Source organism: Papio anubis, chromosome 20, assembly GCF_008728515.1.
Source record: "Papio anubis isolate 15944 chromosome 20, Panubis1.0, whole genome shotgun sequence".
NCBI classification, from domain to species: Eukaryota; Metazoa; Chordata; class Mammalia; order Primates; family Cercopithecidae; genus Papio; species Papio anubis.
This window is the reverse complement of record NC_044995.1, coordinates 48415833-48429556: the sequence shown is the minus strand read 5'-3', so window position 1 is coordinate 48429556 and position 13724 is coordinate 48415833. Positions and strand designations below refer to the sequence as shown.

Here is a 13724-nt window from a genome sequence, read left to right as displayed (position 1 = left end):
CACCTGTAATCCCTGCACTCTGGGAGGTAGAGGCGGGAGGATCACCCAACGTCAGGATTTCAAGATCAGCCTGGCCAATATAGTGAAACCCATCTCTACTAAACATACAAAAATTAGCCAGGCATAGTGGTACGCACCTGTAATCCCAGCTACACGAGAGGTTGAGGCAGGAGAATCGCTTGAACCCGGGAGGCGGAGGCTGCAGTGAGCCAAGATCACGTCACTGCACTCCAGCCTGGGCAACAGAGTGAGACTCCATCTCAAAAACAAACAGCTGGGCAAGGTGGCTCACGCCTGTAATCCCAGCACTTTGGGAGGCCGAGGCAGGTGGATCACCTGAGGTCGGGAGTTCAAGACCAGCCTGACCGACATGGAGAACTCTCATCTCTACTAAAAATACAAAATTAGCCGGGCGTGGTAGCACGTGCCTGTAATCCCAGCTACTCGGGAGGCTGAGGCAGGAGAGTCACTTGAACACGGGAGGCAGAGAATGTAGCGAGCTGGGATCGTGCCATTGCATTCCAGCCTGGGCAACAAGAGTGAAACTCCATCTCAAAAGCAAACAAAAAACAAACCACCAGGTCCCGTCCCTCCTTCTCCCACAGCCTTCCAGGGCTCCCACTTCACTCAGCCAAAAACCCAAGTCCTCCCCATGGCCCACAAGTCCTTGCTGGACTGGCCTGCTTCACCAGCTACAGAGTTAGCAGGGCCCAGTGCAAAAGAAAACTGAAAGGCCCCTTGTTCAAAAATGATTAGGAATCTCGAAATGCAGCAGTAAATATTAACCCAAGCACAAGCACTGCTGAGGAGGGGGGGGCCTGGGCAAATGCATGAAGCCCCAGGCCCTGCCTCCCTCCGGCCTTCCTGACCTCCGCCCTGGCACCCTGATGCCAGGCACAGTCCTGCCCCAGGGCTTTTACACCTGCTGGTCCTGCCTCTGACTACCTCTGTACCCCATCCCCCTGTTCTCTCTCCTTCTTTGGGTCGTTTTAGGGGCGGAGGAAGCTGTCTCTGATCCTCCCTGCCACCTGTTTAACTTTGCACCTTCCCACCCTGCCATCCTCCCGGCTGGATTTTCTGCAGAACGGTCCCCACCATCTGACCTGCCGGGAATTCAGCTTGTTAATTTGTCTCTGTCTGTCTCCGGGCACCACCACCAGAGCAGGGACCCCCCCCACCCCCGCCCCCACCACAGGGCCCTGCAGCAGCAGGCCCTGGCACACAGTAGGCGTTCTATAAATGTGTCGCAAGAATGGCTTCCCTGAGAAAGGCGGCATTACCGCTGCCTTTCTGCAGAAAAGGAAACTGAGGCTCAGCGAGAACCACCGCCCAGCCAGAGCCAAGGTCACAGAGCACGTCCGTGGCACGCGTCCAGGTCGTGCCACGGCAGGGCTGGCGACTTCGACGCGGGCAGCCGGGTCCCTTTTCTTTGACAGATGGGGAAACCGAGGCCCGGCCTGCTGCCGGGTTGGTGGCGGGGCCGCGGCCCGCGGGGCGGGCTGGGCCTGGGCGTCACTGCGGGCGGGCCCCGGGGAGGCGGGCCGGGTTGGGGATCCGCAGGCCTCCCCGGGCGCGCGCCTCCCCCCCCTCGGCGGCGCGCACGGGCACGGGCGGCGGCGGCAGGTGGAGCCGGAGCCTCCGCAGCAGCCGAGCCACGGCCACTGCCGGCGTCGCCGCCATTAGACACAGCGGTGGGGCCGGGAGCGGGGAGGCGGGCGCGGGAGGGCGGGAGGGGCGCCGGGCGCAGGAGCAGCCCGGGCGCCGGGGCCGGGCGCGCGGGAGGGGCGCAGGAAGCGGGCGAGGCCGGGCGCGGGAGGCGCGGCAAGCCCCGGGAGCCGCCGATCGGCGCCGGGACAAAGGCGCGGCCGCCCGGCGCCCCCAGCAGCCCGAGCCGGGGCGCACAGCCGGGGCGCAGCCCGCGCCCCCCGCCGCGACTGACATGATGTTTCCACAAAGCAGGCATTCGGTAAGCGGGGCCCGTCCGCAGGTTCCCACCCCGGATCCCGGCCCTGCGCTCCCCACCCCCGGCTCCCGGCCCGCGCCCCCACCCCAGGCCCGGTGCCTCCGGGTCCACCCCCCAACTCCTGGCCCTGTCTCTCCCTCCAGCTTCGGGCCCATGACCCCTCCTGCCGTCAGTCTCCCGACACCCCCCAGCCCCGATCCACCCCAGCTTCCGGGCCCCGAGCCCCCCCCGCCCCAGCTCCCGGCTTGGCGCCCCCTTCGCCGGGACAGGCAGGGCCTCGGACGGCCTTGGCCTCGGGCCTGGGGCGCTCCGGGAGCCCCGCCAGGCACCTCTAGCGCGGGGATCCTTTGGGGGCCTGTGGTGGGGGGGCGATCCGAGGCGCACCCCTCCCGGAAGAGCGCGTCCCCGAGGAAGGGCGCCGGGAATCTGGGGTGGGCCCCCCGGGAAGATTTCGGGCGCCGAGAGACCCCTCCCCCAAGAGGGCTTTGCTGGGAGGACTCGCTGCCCCCCAACTTGGGGAGGGGGCTCCCTAGGGTGCGTATCCACCCCCCTCGGATGTGCACTCCCTCCTGGCGCTTTGGAGGGGCGGTAGAGGGCGCACCCTGCCCCCCATCTAGGGCAGGCCTTAAAACGCACCCCCACTGCTTGGAGGTGGCGGGGGTCGGGGCGGCTCCGGGCGCACCCACCCCCTCGGCTTCCCCTGGGAGAGGCGGGGGGCAGGAAGCGCGGGTGGGGGCCGCGCCAGGGGCCGTAAACACGGGCCCAGGAAGTGGGGCAGGAGGGGGGGCGCCGCAGCTGCGCGGCCGCTCCCTCCCGGCTGGCCCTCGAGGGGGGTCCAGCGCAAGCCAGGGCCTGACCCGGGCCGCCCCTTCCCCACAGGGCTCTTCGCACCTACCCCAGCAACTCAAATTCACCACCTCGGACTCCTGCGACCGCATCAAAGACGAATTTCAGCTACTGCAAGCTCAGTATCACAGGTGAGCTGGGGGGCCGAGGGTCCCTGCGTCCCGAGAAGGTGAGCCCCCCACCCCATTTCTTCTGCGCAGATGGCAAGGCCGAGGCCTGGAGGGGAGATTGGGAAAATAATGTATGCTAGACTCTGACCTAATACTTGACAAATACGGAATTCATTTATTTTAAACAGCTGCATTTTGTGGAGGACAAAACTGAGGCACAAAATAAGTTAAATAATTTGCCCAAAGACCCAGCTGTGTGGCTTCAGAGCCCCTCCCTCCTACCCAATCCCCCCAAGTCCCCCCTTGGATAAAAGACGATTGGAGTTAGGGCACGGACTCGCCGTCCCCCCAATCCCCAAAACAAACATTTTGCAGCCTGGTCATCTCTCTTTGCCCAGTTTTGGAGAAAGGGTTCCCAGCATCAGTCAGATTCTCCGAGGTGCTTCTTTCGGAAATCTGGCGTTTCTGAAGAGCTTGCCGTGCTGTGGTATCTAAGGGGAAGGAACTATTTAGTCCTTTTACACTTAAAGAAATTTAATCCCAGGCCGGGTGCCACCGGTGGCTCACGCCTGTAACCCCAGCACTTTGGGAGGCTGAGGCGGGTGGATCACTTGGGGTCAGGAGTTCGAGACCAGCCTGGGCAACATGGCGAAACCCCGTCTCTACTAAAAATACAAAATTAGCCGGGTGTGGTGGCAGACGCCTGTAATCCCAGCTACTTGGGTGGCTGAGGCAGGAAACTTGCTTGAACCCGGGAGGTGGAGGTTGCAGTGAGCAGAGATCGAACCACCACACTCCAGCCTGGGTAACAGAGAGAGACTTGGTGTCCGGAAAAAAAAAAAAAAAAAAAAAAAAAAAGAAGAAGAAACTTAAGCCCAGAGAGGTTATTTCCTCGGGGATGTCCGTAGCATTGAGGAAGTGGCAAGGCTGAGGTTTGCACCAGGTCTCTCTCCTGGTTTAAGGTTTAAGGATACAGATTTTCACCTGCCCTACTCTGGAGGGGCACGCCGGGCCTGGGAATCTGGAGGAAGTCAGGCTACGCTGAAACCCCCGTTTGGCCTTGGGGCCCTCTCCAAACTGAAGTGTGCCCACCCCAGAAATGTTCCTGGAAGGATCCTGGATTTCCTCCAAGTAGAAAGGGGAATCTCAATTTTGTTGTTGCTATTGCAAATATCCAACCTTTTTGGGTACTCCCTGTGTGCTAAAGACCATACATGCCTCCTCAAGCTTCATCTTTCCTGTTGTCCGACTGTCGTACCCATTCTCAAGATGGGCAAACTGAGACACTGACGGTCGAAGGCGCTGGAGTCGGCTTTCCACGCAGGCCCCAGAAGCTTTTGTTCGGGTCCCTCGATGTGAAGGGTTAGAGACCGCCTGGTGAGCCCTGGGGCTGACCTGATTCCACAGGGAAGGGATCAGATGGCGGTCACAGTGCTGTGTGACCTCTGCTAAGCCGGAAGCCCTCTCTGAGCTTTGGGGTCTCCATCCGCTGGGCCTGCGCTTCCTGCTACCCAACGAGGGTCCCTGCCATACAAGGCACACACCGGATGTTTGAGGTATAACAGCCACTGGGTGGCCGGATCACCCTATTTTTCAAGAAAGGCCAGAAATCCAGGGTTTGAAGTGAAACTGTTTTTGTTGTTTTTGTTGTTGTTTTGTTTTGAGACGGAGTCTTGCTCTGTCACCAGGCTGGAGTGCAGTGGCGCGATCTCGGCACACTGCAACTTCCACCTCCTGGGTTCAAGCGAATCTCCTGTTTCAGCCTCCCAAGTAGCTGGGATTACAGGCGTGCACCACCACACCTGGCTAATTTTTGTATTTGCAGTGGAGATGGGCTTTCTTTATGTTGGCCAGGCTGGTCTCGAACTCCTGACCTCAAGTGAACCACCCGCCTCGGCCTCCCAAAGTGCTGGGATTACAGGCGTGAGCCACTGCACCCAGCCCCAATTTTTTTTTTTTTTAATGGTAGCAACAAATGCACATTTTAAAAGAAAACTAGAGAAAAGTTGGTGGCGGCCAAAGCATCCTCAACCGGGCACACTTGTCTCTGTTGGAGCAAAGTGCCAGGCTCCTGGGGTATCCTAAGATCCACGTGCATTTATGGGATGCTTACTGTATGCCAGGTACTGTTCTAGAACTTTCCTTGTCTGAATTCATTGACTCTTCTCTACCACACTCTGCGAGGTTAGTGTCACAGAAGAGGAAGTGAAGCCCAGAGAGGTAGTGGAGTTTGCCTAGAGTCACACAGCAGGGAAGACGCAGGGCTGAGCTTTGAACCCAGTCCGAGAGGGGGCAGGGATGGTAGAAACAGGTAAGCCACAGCCAGGTCCGCAGGGGCCCTGTGCTGGATTGGATTTAAATAGGTTAAAGGACACCACCCCCACCACCACCACCAGTTCTTTTCCTGGACTGGGAGGCCCTCCTGCCTGCTCTCTTCCCTCCGGCCATGACGCCCTCATGGGGGCTTTGAGAAATGTCCCACAGCTCCTGCTTCCCGGGAGGGCCTATAAGAAGCTCTGGTGTCAGCCACCTGGACTGGCCAGGTGGAGTGGGAGAAACGGTGTGTTTTGTCTCAGCTAAAGAAAAAAGGCTGTTAGGAAGGACTAAGAGGGAGCTGAGGGGTCTGCCCGGGAAGCCCAGGCCCCCCATGAAGCTAGGGTCCCCGTGGGAAGTCCAGCTGGGAGCCGCCTCGCAGCCCCAGACGCGCTCAGCCTCTTTGTACGTTCTATTTGGGTCTGGAAAATTTTCCCCTGTGGTTGAGAGCTTGGGCTGTTGCTTGGCTGTGTGACCTTGAGGCAGCTCCTCACCCTCTCAGGGTGTCCACTGTGTCATCTATAAAAGGAGCATGACAATGACATTGCGGGCCTCATCGGGATCGTGAGAGGTAAAGGCTCGTGCAACTCTCTGAGCCAGCATTGCTGTGCGTCCTCTAACTTCAGTTGTTCCTAGAATGTTGGATATTTTCGCCCGACCAGATCTGCAAAGGTGGTTTCATCACCCCTTCTTACAGTCAGGGACCCTGATGCTCTCCCCTCCCCCCAGCATCACAGAGAGCTCAACTGTTACCAGCTTCCCTGCCCCTCAATTCAACATCCTCAGCCCCTATCAAAGTTTATGGCTTCGTTGACCAGGCACGGTGGGTGGCTCACATCTGTAATCCCAAGAGGTTTGGGAGGTCGAGGCAGGAGGATTGCTTGAGCCCAGGAGTTTTTGAGACCAGCCTGGGCAACATGGGGAGACCCCCGTCTCAATTTTAAAAAAAAATGTTTGACCCTCTGAGAATTGGCTGATCTTTCCCTTACAGGGGTCTTGGGGCCTTGGAGCCTCAGTTTCCTCCCCTGGATCACAGAGGGTGGGGGGCTCTTATCCAGCTGCCACCAACCACCCCGTCTCCCCCTGTGCCTCCTTAGCCTCAAGCTTGAATGTGACAAGTTGGCCAGTGAGAAGTCGGAGATGCAGCGTCACTATGTGATGGTAAAGTAACTCCGCCCCTAGGTCCAGTGTTGAAGGTGGGGGACAGGGCCCCCCACACCCCATCCACCACGGGCAGCTGCTCCCTAAACCCCGGCCACCTCCCCTGGGAAGCGCGAGGACTCGGGGCCTGTTCTCCACTCAGCCAGCCCCTGCTGGGCTGAGCCTGCCTTGCTAGCCTGGCAGCTGGCCGAGGCAGTGGCCTAGGTGCCAAACCGCCGGGTTGCAGACCGGCCCTGCCAGGTCCCCCGGCTGTCCTTGGCAGTGGAGGAGGGAGGAGGAGGAGGCTCACCGGCTGTGAAAGCCAACAGCCAGGAACTGACGTGGGGGAGCAGCCGGGTCCCTCCCCACCGCCAAGGTCCCAGCGTCCACACGCTTAACCCCTTTGGGCCCGAGCTCAAAGAGGAAGCCTGTGGGAGGGAGTCTGAGCCCTACTTATTTTGGGGGGCTGAGGTGTGACACTGCATTGCTGCTGCCAGAATCACTTTCTCAGTTTAGTAACCACCAGGTGGCAATTTCTGCATCAAAAATCCCCTCCCTTACCCCCGCTTGGCCTGGCCCTCAAGCCGCGATGCTGGGGTCTCAGCCCAGAACCCAAATCTCCCAGACTGTGGGGGAGGCAGAGCCAGACCCTAACCCTCCCAGCCGGAAGGATAGGGCTGGGGGCAGATAGAGGGACCTAGGACCTGCCTGAGGAAGACTATATGGAGAAGGGGGGCACACAGCTGGGGTCTTGCAGGATGAGTAGGAGTTCACCAGACAGAGACGGAGAAGCTATGTGAAGGCCTGGGAATGAACTTGGTTTTCTCCCCCAGGGGTGACGGGGAGCCATGGGAGGGTTTAGAGCAGGGGAGGGGCAGGGTGAGATCTGGGGCTTCGGGCAGGGGTAGCTGCTGGCCCCAGAGCCAGCAGGCTTTGTTTATCTCTCACTGTTTATACCCAGGCAGGCAAACTTCCCTGGAGTCTGGGCCCACCCGCAGACAGATCATAGAAAGATACAAGATTAGGAGCCCTGGAATGTGTGTTCTCGCGGTGCACACGGAGTGGGGGAGGAGCCAGGCCAGGGCTAGGGACCTAAAGTGCCTCCAGTCTCCATCCGCAGCCCCAGTGGGCCCCTTGCCCCTCTCCCAGGCTGGCTGGGACGCTGGGTGTGGGCGTCTCTCCCTCCTGCTCTTTCCCTCCCACCTGCCTCGTTTCTTTCCTGCCCTCAGCTGTCTCTTGCTGTCTCCCCCCTTTGTCTGTCTCTGCCACTCCCCTATCTCTTTGTCTCCATGCCCCCCCATCCTTCCCCGCCCTCATCTCCCGCTCCCTCTCTCTCTCCCCCATACAGTACTATGAGATGTCCTACGGTTTGAACATCGAGATGCACAAACAGGTACGCCCATCTCCTCCTCCTCCTCCTTCCCCCCTCCTCCCCCTCTGCCCCCCGCCTCCAGCACCCCCTTGGGCACCCCCAGGCAGGTAGCGGCCAGCCTTTGGCTGGGCACCAAGCCAGCCCTGTTATCCTGTTACCTCCTAAGCCCTTCCCAAGCTCCCTCTCTCCTCCCCACCGCCTCTTTCTCAGGCCTCCCTTGGAGTGTTTTCTGGGGGTGGCGGGAGAGGCGGAGACCTTCCCCACAACCTGTGGCCCCAGCCCTCCCTACATTCCCACGAGCGCTCACTATCTGCCAGGGGCCTGAGTGGCCGAGCCCTGAGGAATGTAGCCGAGGAATGTGCAGTCTGGCCTCATCCTTCATTTACTGCCCTCTAAGCTGCAGGCGACAGCCGGTCTCCAGCCCCACCTTTGCCACGGACTGGCTGCCCTTGGGCCCGAACATGGGTTTGCTCATCCCACCCTGGCCAGACCTAGCCCCTCTTAGAGAGAAGCCGCAAGTGGCAGGGCTGGGCTGGGCCCCGTGCGGGCCTCCTGGGGCTGGCCTGCACCTGCCACCCGTCCAGGACTGACGCTGACTTCATCTGTGTGTTCCAGGCGGAGATCGTCAAAAGGCTGAACGGGATTTGTGCCCAGGTCCTTCCCTACCTCTCCCAAGAGGTGAGAGCCAGGGCCTCAGGGAGGAGGTGCCGGGGGCCCTCCCCTTGCCCAGCCCCTGTCCACTGCAACCATCTTGGGGGGCGTGCTGGGCGCCCCGGGGCACATGCCTCCCCTCTCTGGACCTCCCTGGCTCTGGACACTAGAGCCGGCCTGTGCAGAAGAATCCCCGGGCCAGAGACACTCCAGGGGTGCAGGGGTGTGGGGGCCGGGCCTCACCCTGCTCTGGAATTGCCAGCTGGAGTGAGTCATGTCATAGGTAGAAATGTCGGATGGGCCAAAACTGCACCAGGAATGTTTTTTTCTCATCTCTCTTCCTCCTTTCACCCTCTCGAGAACATCCTTCAGGCCCTGCGGGCTGCGCAGGACCGAGGACTAGAGGGTGTGTTTCGGGGATGGGGTAGCACAGGGCGGTCCCCCATGGACACAGCCACATAGATAGGTATGAGCACATCAACATACGGGAGATACACACAGACACAGACACGCACGGATACACGGCGTGTGCAGACAGCACAGGGTCACACACGCAGGAATGTGCAGCTACACGTGAGCACACGTGATCCTGAGCACACACTACCACATGCACACACACCCAGAGGAACCTGACACCCAGCTTCTCTTCTCCTTTCTTGGGTTCTGAGGCTCAGGATGCAAGGCTGCCCCTCCCCAGGGCCATGTAAGGCCCTTCTCCTGTCCCTGCCAAGTTTACTGTCAAAAATTTGTAATTTCCTCTTTAATCGCTGTATCTCAGGATCCTTTGGGTGCCCTGCTTTGCCCAGGGACAAGTCTAGAAGGACCCAATGAAAGCCCTAGAGAAAAGGGCAATTGGAACTCTTCAGAACGGAGGCTTCCTGGTGGCCAAAGCAAAAAGGGAGATTGATAGATTCTAGCATCTGCTGGCCACAGAGTCAGGTGTTTGGGGAGAGCTGGGGGAGGAACTGCCCTGAACCTAGGCCCATTCCCCAGCTGGTTCTGCCAGAATTCATTGGGCCCTCTCCAGCCATGGTAGGAGAAGGGCTCAATTTGGCCGGACTCAGGGCACAGTCTTGGAGCTCCTAGGATCAGGACGTCCCTGTACAGTTGGGCAGGTTGTGTACTGCACAAATATTCATGTCTTTCACGTCTCTGTACATGGCTGCAGACATAGGATAGGTCAGGATCCGGGGTTTCTCCCAGACTCACTCAAAGGCCGTTTTCTAACTACTTGGCACAAAACCCTTTTAATCGTTTTCTGCACTTTTCCATTTATCTCCATTGGCCAGATGAAGAGACGAGCTTGGTGAAAGGAAGCAGTTGGAGAGAGGGAAGGCGCTTTCTGATGGGGTTGAAAACCACTGGGAGGAGCAGACATGATGGCCCACTTGGTAGTGGGGCTCCTCCTGGCCTCAGGGTAGCCCCCGCCTCCTCTCTCAGTCAGGATCAGGAGGAATCACTGCCTTTCCTCTCTCCTCACCCCCTTCCAGCACCAGCAGCAGGTCTTGGGAGCCATCGAGAGGGCCAAGCAGGTCACCGCTCCTGAGTTGAACTCTATCATCCGAGTACGTATGGGGACCTGGGCGGGTGGGCGGGGGACAGGTGGGCCCTAGGCAGCTAACGTTCCCCTCCCCCACCCTGCAGCAGCAGCTCCAAGCCCACCAGCTGTCCCAGCTGCAGGCCCTGGCCCTGCCCTTGACCCCACTGCCTGTGGGGCTGCAGCCGCCTTCGCTGCCGGCGGTCAGCGCAGGCACCGGCCTGCTCTCGCTGTCCGCGCTGGGTTCCCAGGCCCACCTCTCCAAGGAAGACAAGAACGGGCACGACGGTGACACCCACCAGGAGGATGACGGCGAGAAGTCGGATTAGCAGGGGGCCGGGACGGGGAGGGTGGGAGGGGGGACAGAGGGGAGACAGAGGCATGGAGAGAAAGGAATGTTTAGCACAAGACACAGCGGAGCTCGGGATTGGCTAAACTCCCATAGTATTTATGGCGGCTGACTGCGGAGGCCCCAGTCCGACTGACTGACAGGCCACCTCTAGCTTTCTTCCTACCCCAGTCCCGGCCTCCCTCCTCCTGCCCTGCAGCCTGGATAGGTGGATACCTGCCCTGACATGTGAGGCAAGCTGAGGCCTGGAGGGTCAGATGGGAGACCAGGTCCCAAGGGAGCGAGACCTCGAGAAGCCCAGAACCCCTGGCCCTTCCCCCGTTTTGAACACGTGTAACTGACAGTCTGCCCGGGCCCCTCGGGGCACACGCCACTGCTCTCTCACCCTGGTACTGCATGCACGCAATGCTAGCTGCCCCTTTCCCATCCTGGGCACCCCGAGTCTCCCCCGACCCCGGGTCCCAGGTCTGTTCCCACCTCCACTTCCTGCCCCACTCACCACCTCTGCTAGTTCCAGACGCCTCCACGCCCACCTGGTCCTCTCCCATTGCCCACAAAAGAGGGGGCACGAGGGACGAGCTTAGCTGTGCTGGGAGGAGCAGGGTGAGGGTGGGCGACCCAGGATTCCCCCTCCCCTTCCCAAATAAAGATGAGGGTACTAAAGTTGTCTTGGTTTTTATTTTATTATTATTTTTTTTCTTTTTCCAGTATACTAGCTTGTCTTTTAAGAAAGGGGATATTAAAAAAAAAAAGACAAAATGTTTTTAAAAAAAAAAAGCAACACCCACACCTGTGTCTGTATATAGTCAGCTTATCTTGTGTTCAGTCGTTTGATCTCTACAGAGAGAAGTGGAAAATGCTGTATCAAGGGTGGGCTTAGCTGTGCCTTTCAAATAAAGATGTGAGAAGGTTCAGTGCTGTGTCCCTGCCTCTGTGTCGTGGCTGCCCCCGGGGGAGGATGGGGTTCCTTCCAATGTGAGACACCCTCCTAGAACATCAAGAGTTCCTAGCAGGTGCGGTGGCTCACGCCTGTCATTCCAACACTTTGGGAGGCCGAGGCAGGCGGATCACTTGAGGCCAGGAGTTCCAGACCAGCCTGGCCAACATGGTGAAACCCCATCTCTACTAAAAATACAAAAAGTAGTCAGGTGTGATGGCAGCCCTGTAGTCCCAGCTACTCAGGAGGCTCAGGCAGGAGAATCGCTTGAACCCACTGAGGCGGAGGTTGTAGTGAGCTGAGATTGCGCCACTGCGCTCCAACCTGGGTGACAGTGAGACTCTGTCTCAAAAAAAAAAAAAAAAAAAAACCTGAACAAGAGTGTTCAGAGCTGCTGTAATTTGTCATAATTACCCCCAATCAAATAGGTAGGTTGTGACATGGTCACACAGTGGAATACTACACAGCCATGAAAAAAGGCTGCTCCTGGTGGCTCACACCTGTAATCCCAGCACTTTGGGAGGCCAAGGTGAGAGAATCACTTGAGGCTGGGAGTTCAAGACCGGTCTGAGCAACACAGTGAGCCCCTATCTGCAAAAATACAAGAATTAGCCGGGCATAGTGGTGTGCACCTGTGGTCCCAGCGACTTGGGAGGCTGAGTGGGGAGGATTGCTTGAGCCCTGGAGGTCAAGGCTGTAGTGAACTATGATCATGCCACTGCACTCCAGCGTAGCTGACAGAGAGATTCTGTCTCAAAAAAGAAAGAAAAGATTATCTTTGGCTCTCACTGCCCTTGAATAAATCATAAATTCTTCACCTCGGCCCAGGAGACCCTACCCATCTTTCATTCCTACTCAACAGGCTGCAGCCAAGGTGGAACATCTTGCTATCCCTTGCCTTGAGGCCTTTTCATGTGCTGTTCCCTCTGCCTGGAACAGGGTTGTCTTATTTCCCCTCCCCAGGCATTCTAATTCTCCGAGACTGCCTAGAAGTCACTTTTCTGAAGGCCTCCTCTGACTCTCACCCACCAAAAGCAGGGTGGGTTTCTCAACATCCCTGCCCCAGTTCCCATACAAAGACCCTGAGACCAGCCAGACACGCTGGCACACACCTGTAATCCCAACACTGGGAGGCTGACATTGGAGAAGCGCTTGAACCCAGGAGTTCAAGACCAGCCTGGGCAACATACGAAGACTTCATCTCTACAAAAAATAAAAATAAGGCCGGGTGCGGTGGCTCATGCCTGTAATCCGAGCACTTTGGGAGGCCAAAGTGGGAGGATCATTTAAGGCGAGGAGTTCGAGACCAGCCTGGACAACATGGTGAAACCCCATCTCTACTAAAAATACAAAAACGTAGCCGGGTGTGGTGGTGTGCGCCTGTAGTCCCACCTACTCCGAAGGCTGAGGCAGGAGGATTGCTTGAGCTTAGGAGTTTGAGGCTGCAAGGAGCCATGATTGCGCCACTGAACTCCAGCCTGGCTAGTGAGCGAGACACTGTCCTTTTTTAATAACTAAAACTGGCCCGGTGCAGGGGGTCTCTCCTTTTTTCCCCCCACTTTGGGAGGCCGAGGTGGGCGGATCACCTGAGGTTGGGAGTTCGAGACCAGCCTGACCAACATGGGGAAACCCTGTCTCTACTAAAAATACAAAATTAGCCGGGCATGGTGGCGGGTGCCTGTAATCCCAGCTACTTGGGAGGCTGAGGCAGGAGAATCCCTTGAACCCGGGAGGTGGGGGTTGAAGTGAGCCAAGATTGTGCCCTTGAACTCCAGCCTGGGCAACAAGAGCAAAACTTCGTCTCAAAAAAAAAACAAAAAACAAAAAACTGTGAGTGTGAAAGACATCAGCAGCTGTCACAGATATGGCACAGATGTCCTAGGATGGTCCTCCACATGGAGCGTCCGGCCTGGGTTTAAATCCTGGCTCTTCCTCTCACAGCTGATTCAGGCAAGTGGCTTCACCACGCTGGGGCGTAGTTTCCCTATCTGTAAAATGGGTATAATTACAGAACAGATCCTTGTTAGGAAGACCCCATTTTAATCCCTGGAAAGTGCTCACAGCAGAGGCTGGTGCATTCATTCTTTTTTTTTTTTTTTGAGACAGACTGTCGCTCTGTTGCCCAGGCTGGAGTGCAGTGGCACGATCTCGGCTCACTTCAACCCCCACCTCCTGGGTTCAAGGGGTTCTCCTGCCTCAGCCACCCAAGTAGCTGGGACTACAGATGGATGCCACCATGCTCGGTTAATTTTTGCTGTTGTTTTTTGAGACAAAGTCTCGCTCTGTCGCCCAGGCTGGAGTGCACTGGCATGATCTCTGCCCACTGCAACCTCTGTCTCCCGGGTTCAAGCGATTCTCCTGCCTCAGCCTCTCACGTAGCTGGGATTACAGGCACCCACCACCACACCCTGCTAATTTTTTGTATTTTTAGTAGAGATGGGGTTTCACCATATTGGCCAGGCTGATCTCGAACTCCTGACCTCAGGTGATCTGCCCGCCTCGGCCT

General features: G+C 58.0%; 1 protein-coding gene across 2 annotated transcripts; it reads left to right on the top strand.

The window, feature by feature from the left end:
- The first annotated feature begins 1601 nt into the window (after positions 1–1601).
- TLE5 (TLE family member 5, transcriptional modulator) lies at positions 1602–11195 on the top strand. Of its 2 annotated transcripts, none has more exons than XM_021930524.2 (7): positions 1602–1966; positions 2843–2940; positions 6330–6393; positions 7721–7765; positions 8360–8422; positions 9886–9960; positions 10040–11195. In XM_021930524.2, the coding sequence occupies exons 1-7, from the start codon at positions 1940–1942 to the stop codon at positions 10259–10261; spliced, it is 594 nt and encodes a 197-aa protein (XP_021786216.2). In that variant the 5' UTR covers positions 1602–1939; the 3' UTR covers positions 10262–11195. The 2 variants fall into 2 exon arrangements, with proteins under 2 accessions (XP_021786216.2, XP_031515989.1); XM_031660129.1 differs by lacking the exon at positions 1602–1966 and adding an exon at positions 2369–2497.
- The last annotated feature ends 2529 nt before the right edge of the window (positions 11196–13724 follow it).